Source organism: Dunckerocampus dactyliophorus, chromosome 14, assembly GCF_027744805.1.
Source record: "Dunckerocampus dactyliophorus isolate RoL2022-P2 chromosome 14, RoL_Ddac_1.1, whole genome shotgun sequence".
NCBI lineage: Eukaryota > Metazoa > Chordata > Actinopteri > Syngnathiformes > Syngnathidae > Dunckerocampus > Dunckerocampus dactyliophorus.
In genome coordinates, this window is record NC_072832.1 from 15678700 (window position 1) to 15689179 (window position 10480).

A 10480-nucleotide genomic window follows, 5' to 3' on the forward strand; every position below is an offset into this window, starting at 1 on the left:
ACATGTTTCCTACAAAGTCTTATTTTTACCTTTGACCTGCCAAACCTGGAAGTGCAAATTTCGATAGCCCCTGAACGCACCACGCCGTAAGTAAAAGCTTGTAAATAAAGTTGCCTTGCCTAACATTCTTGACTAATTTTCGACAGTGCATTAGTAATATGATGTCTTTAGATTTTAATCAGTATTGGTTAGAACTGAATTTAGATCAACACAACATGTTTTCTACAAAGTCTTACTAAACTTTGATCAACACAACATGTTTCCTACAAAGTCTTATTTTTACATTTGACTTGTCAAATGCGGTAGTGTAAATTTCGACAGCCCCTGAACGCACTACACCGTAAGTAAAAGCTTGTGAAACAGTGGGCGGTGGTACTGGATACTGGGGATGGGCCGTTGAATGAACACAAGAAGCCGCCAACTGTTGGAGATAGAGGTAATTTGTTTTAGTGATAGCCATTCAACCTGACATTCATTCAGTATTTTTGTCCGTATTTCAGCACACAAGGGAAGTCTCTTTGGGCCGTTTGCTTGACGCTAACTGACCGTTGAGTTAGCATTTTGCTAAGGCGACCCGTGGTAGCGAACGTTAGCTAGCCGGCTAACTGGCTAACTAACGCCGTTGGTGTGTCAGCGTTACTCTTTTTAAAGTTTCAACTATTTAATCGTGGGGACGAATGAGAGTTATGTTATGATAACATTATTATTCAGTTGTTTCTTGGTAGAATGTATCTGCTGAGTATTTAATGACAGTAGGCGTGCTACCCTTGTTAGCCGCATACTCATGGTCAGCTGTCATTGTAAATAAGTGCATGTCAATTTTAACTATATAACCTTCTTGACTGTTGTGTAGCGGTGTCAGTGTTAACTGTTACAGTCATGTTAACATGCTTCAAGTGAGATTTTGGTCATGTATCTTATTCTTATGCTGTTTACACAAGCTAGGTTCCCTTGTGACGACACCAAGTAGACAAATCACTTTACGATGCTATTGAAGAAAATATATTAGTGTTTTCCTCATCTATGCTTTAATTATTAAGAAATCTATACATTGTCTTAGTCAACTTTCATGTTATTAATGAGACACCAAAATGTTCCTTGTTAAATCATGGGTACAGTACACATCGCGTTACATGCAAATCCTGTTTGATGGAGTTAATTTTATTTGACTGGCCAGCAAAACGGCTCCACGGCTTTTACGGCCCACATATAAACATTGTGTTTATTTTGTCGTGTGCGTGCCTGCAGGGGAGAGCCAGTGAGGATGACGATGCCGCATGTAGGGGCTGTGTTTGCAGCCATAGCAGGAGTGATGGCCATCCTGTTGCACTCCTCCATTCACAAAATAGAGGAAGGACACCTTGCTGTTTACTACAGGTAATAAGCACCTTGAACATCTCCAGGCTGGTGATTCCATAATTTTTGTCAGGGGTTGTACATCCAAAGTTGCTGGTTTACTTTCCTTCCGTCTTGATGTGTAATCAGCGGATTTTCAAGACGTTAGTAAATCGTCCCAAAAGTTGTTTTGAAATCTCATTTCAGGGGTGGGGCTTTGCTGACAGGCCCTAATGGTCCAGGATATCATATTATGCTGCCTTTCATTACCACCTACAGATCAGTGCAGGTAATCTCCTCTGGCATTCTGCCCACTAGGCCTTTTAACACAAGCATGAGGAAGTAAAATGTTCGAACACACGCATGCACACGCACGCACACACAAGACCAAACAGGAACCTCAACTAAATGACTATTCTCCATATATGGCTGTAGCAGCTTTTGTATACATGTTGTGAGACTTATCGTGGTCATTTTGTTTGTAGATAATGCTTTATTTTTGTTGTTTCAGACTACACTCCAGACTGATGAGATCAAGAATGTACCTTGTGGAACAAGGTACCAGAATATTGTTTTGTCCATAAGAACAAATGTGTAATTTTAGAATAATAAAGTACTAGAATTACAAGAACTAAACAAATTTTATAAGAATTAACTTGTACCAATAGGAGAATGGTGTCATTTTGTGAGAATAGAGTTGTCATTGTAATAGGAAAAAGCTATATCACAAGAGCAGAAATACAGGTTTACATGAATGAAGCTGTAATTTTATGAGAAAATCAGAATTTTACAATAAAGTTGGAATATTAAGAAGGATAAATGTGTAATATCACAAGAACAAAGATGTAGATTTACATGAACAAGGTTGTATGATGAGAACAAATATTGTGAGAATAGAGTTGTAATTAGGGATGCACAATATATACTTTTTCAAGCCAATACTGATAACTTCCTGCTTCTCAAGCCAGATAGAAAACTTTAAATTTAGATTTAACTGTAGTTTTTGCACACCTGCAGGTAAGAACGACTCAAAGTTGGATTTGAAAAACTGTACCTCTAGCTTTGCCCTAACCAAATATCCTGACATTACTACTATTAACAAAACATTAAAAAAAAATAGTGGCTCAGAAGTACAAACCGTGGCTCCAAGGGTTTTTTTTTAGCCGACAAAAGCCGGTATCTTCAACGGTGGTAAAGTGCTGGTCATCTACATAGCACCATTATTTCCATAATGAAATCACAGATCGCTTTAGCCCTCGGGTTGTCTCTGGCAAACCTTTTTGCATTTAAACGCTGCGGTGAAAGGAAGAAGTCCCAGGTGTCGTAGCCATTCTGGCTGATGTGGAGATTTGATGTGTTGAAGCTTGATGTTTTTTTCCCTCATCACAGAATGTTTGCAAAGCATTTGGTGAAATGTCTTCCTCTGAACCAGTGAAACGTCCTACATGATTGACGCTATCTTTATTTACAAACAAATCATTAAAACAATATACTGTAGATGAAAACTGCAACAAAACTATTTTAAAAAATTAAAAATGATTTTAAAGTACATTTCATGATAAAATACTTGAAATTATTACATGGAATCAAAGCATCTAACTGCAGATATGATAAGAGATTATTCTATTTGAAGGGTATAAAATGCTCAAAAGCAATTTTTCCAAACGTGGGGTGTTAAGAGACAAGGGATGGAGTAGCTCAAGTAACGAAAAACTAAGCAAATTTGTTAAATAAGCAGGTTGCAAATGAAGAAAGGCCTTGTAATAAACAGTGTTAGCGTCTGCACAAACTGTCATTTCTTAGAGGTAAAGAGGTCCTGCCGACAGTCTAATACAGAAAGAATGAATCTAATAGCAACGTGATAAACAGTATCAAGTGGTTATAATGTAGTGAGGGAAGCATGCATATAAATGATTTATGCATATAAATGATTTCTCCATAGTCCAAAACTGATAAAAGCTTGTACATCTGCTTTCTACAGTACTGAGGAAGACAACAATTATTTATGTAATAGCCTACCAATAAAGGCTTCAGTTTGTTTGAAATTTGTTACGTGTTTAAAACTTGTCATCAATCCATATGCCCAGATACTTACAACATGAAACCCTTTCCAATGCCCAGATATGTGTAGCATGAAACCCTGTATTTAACACCAGTTTAAGTTTAGCGAGAGTGCTTTGAATTACATAGAAATCAGACTAGATTTTGCATAGCTGGATCAACTGAGAGGGAAATTGATAAGAGGATTGGGTCATCCATGTACCAATCAATTAAACTGTTTTTGATACCAACATGGAAATCATTGACATATAAGGAAAACAATGGTCCTCAAACAGACCCTTGTGGCACTCCTGTACAGGCATTCAGATAGTTTGATCGGAAACCATCAGCAACCACATCTTGAGTTCTGCCAGATAAATCATTCCTAATCCATTTACAGGATTGGTAATCGAAGCCAATCTTGTACAGATGCTCAAGAAGTACAGCATGGTCAGCTGGCTTTAGAAAGCTCACATTTGATCACTTATCAGGTCTTGTAACATTTTTGCCAAAGAGGGTAATTTTTAAAATGGCTTAAACTTATTTTGTTCATTTGTGGGACTACCTTTATGCAAAGTAGTTTCCATAAGCTGTTTTCCATAAGTTAGGGCAGGGGTCTGCACCCTGCACTCCGGAGCCAGCCGCATGTGGCCCTTTCATCCTTTTGCTGTGGCTCCAGGTGGTGTATGCTTGTGTGTGGTCACTATGCCGTCCCTTCTAACGTTGTCATGAGCCTTTCAAAGCATGTGCCGTTCAATTCTCCACCACAGCATTTAGGGGCAGTATTTTCCAGTGAGTCAACTTGGTGAGAAAGCAAGACACTGATCAGCTATTCAGCTTGTTTGCTTCCTTTGTCACCAATGAACAATAACAGAGGTGTTCACAAAGGTGGGCTCTACGCCCTCTGAACAAGTCGTATTAACACATGAAGGGCCTAAAGAAAAAATTATGGCATTCCTTGTTAACATAAATGTAGAATTGTTGAATTATTGGCACATTCTGGCCTAAGTTCTGAATGACTCGTGGTAATAGTGTTTATTAAGAATGTCACATGATTTTTATAAGAAATGAAAGCAGTCTTGAGAGATCTTCACAAGTAAGTGGGACGAGGAGGGTCTTGAGTTTTAATTATTCTCCAGGACTTTCAGAACTTTGGACTACTGCAGCAGTCTGATAAAGATGATACAAGCGAGTGGGTGTGATCACTAAAAGTCAAGGGGGAGAACTCCAGAGGATTTAAAGTTGTGTGGCTTCTTGGTTAAAATGCGGTCCAATAAGGACGGCATACACCCACAACAAGCAGTTTTTTCACAGTTGAGAGACACTTAATGCCAAATATCGCGATAGATGCAAGGCTGATAACATTCCCAGAGAAACTTTCCTTGACAAAAATGTGAGCTGATAACATTCCCAAAGAAACTGTTCCTTACAAAAATGTCAACATCTCCACCTCTCAAAGGCCGACATCTATCGGTGCTATAAAGATTCTCCACAAAGAACATTGTCATCACACACTTGATTCGTTAACAATATTTCAGAAAAAAAACTTGTTTGAACCCAAAGACTAATGTAATAATTTTTTTGAAATCGGGCTCAACACATGACTCTCAGCCCTGGCTGGGTGAATTTGATGAAATTGTCAGGATTTCTGCAGGATATTTAGATTGTCTATCGGACCAATCTATGCTGAATAGAGAGACTGGAATAGACAAAGAAGCACAAGCAGCCTCAGAATTTTCAAACATCCTATCAGGAGTAAGGGAGTCTCATATTACAAGAACAGAAATGCCATTTTACAAGAGTAAAGCTGTAATTTTAATGCAAGGGGGGAAAAAGTCATCCCTCGGCACTTTGAATTTTGTGGTTTCACTCTTATTACGTTTTTTTGAAAATATAGGAATTAATAAATTAAGGTGTTTGGTGGTCGAATATGGCCTATTAGTAAAAATATGCATATTTAAACAAATGTTACATATTTTTGCCTAAATAAAGCATTTTCAACATTTTCAGTTAAGCATTAACAACAATCTGACTGCAAATTGTTGATCGCCTCTGAGACTGTTTTTGTGTATGTGTACGCGTCACGGACGTGTATGTGAATACCAACAGGCCTGAGTGACAGCCATGAACCAGTTCATTTATTTGTGCCGAACGAACATTTCCGACTATTTTTGTACTTAATTTGTACTTGTGAAAAAGCTATACTTTTTTTTGTACAATTTGTTCTTTTAAACCTCTGTTGGCAACATGCTGGCCAGCAGTGGTGGTTTATTTTCCGGTTTCAAAAAATGTAATTTGGAATTGCATAGAGTCCCTTTTACTCCTTTCATGCTGACTTTACAACAAAAATAAAACACCTTAACATGTCAACATTTTTGTCTCCTAAATAGTGGTGGGGTGATGATCTATTTTGACCGAATAGAGGTTGTCAACATGCTGGTCCCCTCAGCAGGTACAAACTGTTAAATTGCAATATTTCCTTTGTTTTGCCTAAAGTTGTTGTGCCACCTCATAGTAGCGTAATACTTCTCTTGTTGATGTCTTTTGTAGTGGTGGATATAGTGAGGAACTATACGGCCGACTATGACAAAACTCTCATTTTCAACAAGATTCACCACGAACTTAACCAGTTTTGCAGTGTGCACACTCTGCAGGAGGTCTACATAGAGCTGTTTGGTTCGTCTGCTGCAACTACCGTAAATGGAGGAGTGGGGAGGATCATGAGAAGTGGAAGAAATAAAATATTGTGTTTTTATTTGTTATGCAGACATAATTGATGAAAACCTGAAGACTGCACTGCAGAAAGATCTTAATGTCATGGCCCCTGGACTTACAATACAGGTACCTTTTTTTTGTTGTTTTTTTTTTTTAGTACAAATACCACTTGACTTGGGTTGTTTAGTCACCCAGTCACAATTCAACACAGCACTTTTAAAATCTCGACAAAGGATGTAAATTTTTTGTTGGCTATGTAACTTTGTGTGTTAGTAGGATTACACACAAAAAATGCCAAATTGACCATGATGACCGCTACATTTTGTTGCAGCTCACTAAATACGCTTTGTACTGTAAAAGAGTTGCTGCATGAAAGGCCAAACTTATGTGCCTTTGCCTTTTCTACAACCCAGCAGACGGATGCTCTGTACACTTTCTGACAGTGACACAATATTAGATGCATGGTGAAGTTAGTGCCACAATCTGTTGTCATGTATACAGTACTTGTCAGTGACCACTGCTTTCAACAGTATGTGTTAGAGGTGAGTGTTGGATGTTAAACTTTACACAACTGTAGGTGGTGTCTCACCTTCTGTTATGACTACGGTAATGCTACCTCAGATTGTAGAATAGGCGGGGTTGACTTTGCCACAAGGCAGGGTAAGGAGACTACTGGCTTGCATCAGTATACTAGTTCACATCCGTTTTTCGTAAACATTTTAGTTGTTTGTGTAGGCGTACGCGTCATCTCAGACTAGCTAATTCTGCCTCATCTCTTCTGAAATGTTCAATACAGCAATCATCAAGTAACAACCACGTTTCATTTGCTATCTGTGAAATTGGAGTAAATGTTTTGTTTTAATCCAACACTTATACAGGCTGTCCGTGTTACCAAGCCAAAGATCCCAGAGGCTATCAGGCGGAATTTTGAACTTATGTGAGTTTGGCTTGATGTTGCAGTGTGTAATTTCATTTCTTGCCAACAGCAGGAAGACTAGTATTTGTGAGAACTTTGTGTGTGTCGGTGTAGGGAAGCAGAGAAGACCCGTCTGTTAATTACCGCTCAGACTCAGAAGGTGGTGGAAAAGGAGGCAGAGACTGAGCGGAAGAAAGCCATTATTGGTAAGTGTATTTTTACTGTAACTCAGCTTGCTGGCATTTAATTACCTCCAGTCTTCTCACCTCCAATTCTGCGTGCTGTTGAACCTCATCTTTGTTTGTGCAGAGGCTCAAAAGGTGGCTCAGGTTGCCGAGATCCAGTATCAGCAGAAAGTGATGGAGAAAGAGACGGAGAAGAAGATCTCCGAAATAGAGGGTTAGCCTGACTGCTTCAGTGCGTGTCTCCTCTTTATCTGTGAGATAGATATTTATGTCGTCTGTTTATGTCTCAATCAGATGCTGCATTCCTGGCGAGAGAGAAAGCAAAGGCGGATGCGGAGTATTACACTGCTGCCAAATTTGCTGAAGCAAATCAGGTAAAAGATGTGGCACATAATTATATATTCTAGTAGGAGTACATATTGTTGTGTTTTACATTGCCAAAACTTCATAAGGATGCCAAAATGACTGAGCTGTTTAGACAGGGTACCAAACTCAATAATAATGCACTCAAGGGAGGAGCTGGACACGTTGCAGTCTGTTGAGTGTCAATCTAACATCATTACAATGCAAACTTTGTCAATTTGTTCATATTCATATTTATTTTAACAGTAACCAACATTAAAGTGTAAAAGTTGCACACTGGATAACTGAATTAAGCTCAAGGAAAATAAAACTTCTAACCCTTTGATGTGTGACATACTGTAAGCGCCAAGATTAAGGAAGTGGAGAGGGACTTAATGAATAAACATTCTGAACTGTCATACAAGTGTAAAAAGATCACAGTTGACTTTGTGCCGCGGTGTACATCCAACCCTTTATATTGATGACAACACCGCACGACACAACTTCCAAAGTTTAAGGCAGACAAAAAATGATTGGATGTCAACCCAATTTTTCCAAATTTAAGACCCATTTCACACAGCACACTAGCTGTTTGCGCTCAATAATTTGTGACGTTACATTATAGTGTCCACAAAAATCGAAATGCTTAAAAGCGGGACTGAAGTTTAGGCAGTTTATTTAAATAAAAGTTACTAATACATTTTAAAGACCTTTCAAAATTGCATTTAATACATTCAATTTTTCAGGGAATTTCAGACATTCTAAGGCCCTAAAGTCCAATTTTTGGATTTTTTGACTTTTCAAGACCCTGCAGATACCCGTTACTATACAGGGTATAACCTTCTATTTACATTTACATTTGTATTGGATATTAAATATTGCTTAAAACTAAGGCATTATGGTACAATTGCATCACAATAATAATCTTACACTTTGCATTATATCTGATGGGGAATAAGTCAACATGCGTCACATGAACAGCGGATTCGATTTTTCTTTTGCTAAGCAGTCAGGACGGAGTTCTATGGTCGACATCCTCTCCTCTTCCTCTTAGTTTAATTGGCTGCTAATTACACTGTGTTGCACTGCTATGATGCCACATGCAGATGATGTAGCTATAACTATACTGTACTAGTAATGCAGAGTTCACCCTTCCAAACTGTACTGTGTCATACTGAGCGATACGGCGCAATTTGGTGGCAATATAGCTTAACAATCACATGTGCTTCTCTGCAGCTGAAATTAACCCCGGAGTATCTTGAGCTGATGAAGTATCAAGCCATAGCAGCTAACAGTAAGATCTACTTCGGCCAGGACATCCCAAATATGTTTGTGGAGGCAAGCATCAGTCCACCCAAAGTGGAAAACAAGCCATCAGATGCAGACTTTCTGAAACCTTAAGTTGCAGTGGCGGCAGCAGTGAGATGTACAGGTGTTCAACTGGAGATGACTGGTGGGATTGAATAAGTCTTAACTTGCAAAGAAAGATTTTTCCATGCTCATTAACGCAAGTGATGTTTTGGAAGACAAAGAAAGGGAATGTTCTATTTTTTTTTTTTTTCTATACATTTCCAGTCATTGAGGAAGGGAACAGTTTATTTTCAAAAGAAATAATCAGTTGTAGAAAATGAAAAGCTTACTAAAAAGCTTTTGCCTGCAAAGTGACAGCAAGGAGTCGCCCGAATTTACACGTTCTTGAATCAGTTTAACGTTGCTTTTGGATTTGTGCTAACCTCGTGGTATGCAAGATGACGATGTGTTTACTTGGGAGGCGAATGCGTTTATCTGGACTGGAATGCAGCGAGTGACACTAATTATAAGCATGGGGGAGGGATATGTTCGTGTTTGTCTCACACACATCTGTACATGCTGTTCAATCATCACACGCTTCTGGTGGATGATTTCAAACCATTTGTCCATTTATGTTTGTGCTCAGTGGCTTGTAACTTGTTTTTGTTTGTGGGTCAAACACGATACATTGCACTGTTGTGTTCTCCTCCAAAGAAATGAATATGTTATGCTGCTAAAAGAAAGCAGACTTCCTCCTAATGCTAATGCTAATTTCAAGTTGACTTCGTATTTGACTGTCCACTGGAAGAGGTTGTGACTTCCTGTTCTTATTGGTCTGCTGGATTGAGTTTTCGGGGCCATGCATGTGAGCGTTTACTGTGGCCTGATTCTGGTGATAAAAGTAGTGCCTGCAATTGTCTGCCAACTTTTAGAGCTTACTCACACACGGTGGTTAACTATTCATTCTCAGGAACTTATCTGAAGAGCGGCTGTCTTAAAAAAAAAAAAAAAAAAAAGTCTGAGGACTTTGAAAGTTTGCTTAATGTTCTTCCTGCTGTTTATACTGGATCATAATGCCATCATTAGGACAGCTTTTGCTTTTTAGGTTACATCCAATAGTTGTGGCCAGGTTTACACCAGTCTGAGGACAATACACGGTTACACACTTGTGGATAAACTGCACACAGAGGCCTGCTAAGTTTCTCAGCCAAACAAATGAAAGCTTGTATTATCTTCTCATTTGTGGATGCAGTTGTATATAAACATAACTTGCAAGCGAGGGCTACTATTACTTCTTTCCCTCTCAGTGTTGTTGAAAAGGAAAACGGGGGAATGAATGATTCAGTTTAAAAAATGAGCAAGCCAGGTTTGTCACGCTGTCCTGCCTTACCGTAGGCTGGAGTTGAGAGAAAGACACTACTTGTGCTAAAGAGACAGGTCCTGATGTTTGTGACCTCCGAATGGCCGCACTCTTCCTCTGCTGCTTGCTGGCAGCAGGTTCAATTAACGATGCAAATGAGGGGTTTAAATCACTCAAGAACATGAGTTCTTTTTGTTGTTTTGTACAAAAAAATCTGAAATTGTCTCCTTGTTTTAAAAGGTTAATATGCAAAATGTTTTGACAATGTTCTTAAATAAAGCCTATTTTGGTACCTGT

General features: G+C 38.8%; 1 protein-coding gene across 1 annotated transcript; it reads left to right on the plus strand.

Annotated features, from left to right (window-relative positions):
- The first annotated feature begins 287 nt into the window (after positions 1 to 287).
- erlin1 (ER lipid raft associated 1) lies at positions 288 to 10480 on the plus strand. The gene is made up of 12 exons (XM_054798913.1): positions 288 to 436; positions 1249 to 1377; positions 1543 to 1624; positions 1847 to 1893; positions 5766 to 5827; positions 5926 to 6051; positions 6143 to 6216; positions 6969 to 7027; positions 7121 to 7212; positions 7316 to 7405; positions 7486 to 7565; positions 8770 to 10480. Exons 2-12 carry the CDS (start codon positions 1265 to 1267, stop codon positions 8932 to 8934), a joined length of 990 nt encoding a protein of 329 aa, XP_054654888.1. The 5' UTR covers positions 288 to 436; positions 1249 to 1264; the 3' UTR covers positions 8935 to 10480.

What these genes read in the sequence shown, in the direction of transcription:
- erlin1 (XM_054798913.1), top strand. Translation starts at nt 1,265, where the DNA reads ATGACGATGCCGCATGTAGGGGCTGTGTTTGCAGCCATAGCAGGAGTG. An exon ending in GGTCTACATAGAGCTGTTTG is followed by an intron (nt 6,052 to 6,142) that starts GTTCGTCTGCTG and finishes TTTGTTATGCAG; the next exon opens with ACATAATTGATGAAAACCTG. An exon ending in GAAGATCTCCGAAATAGAGG is followed by an intron (nt 7,406 to 7,485) that starts GTTAGCCTGACT and finishes TGTCTCAATCAG; the next exon opens with ATGCTGCATTCCTGGCGAGA.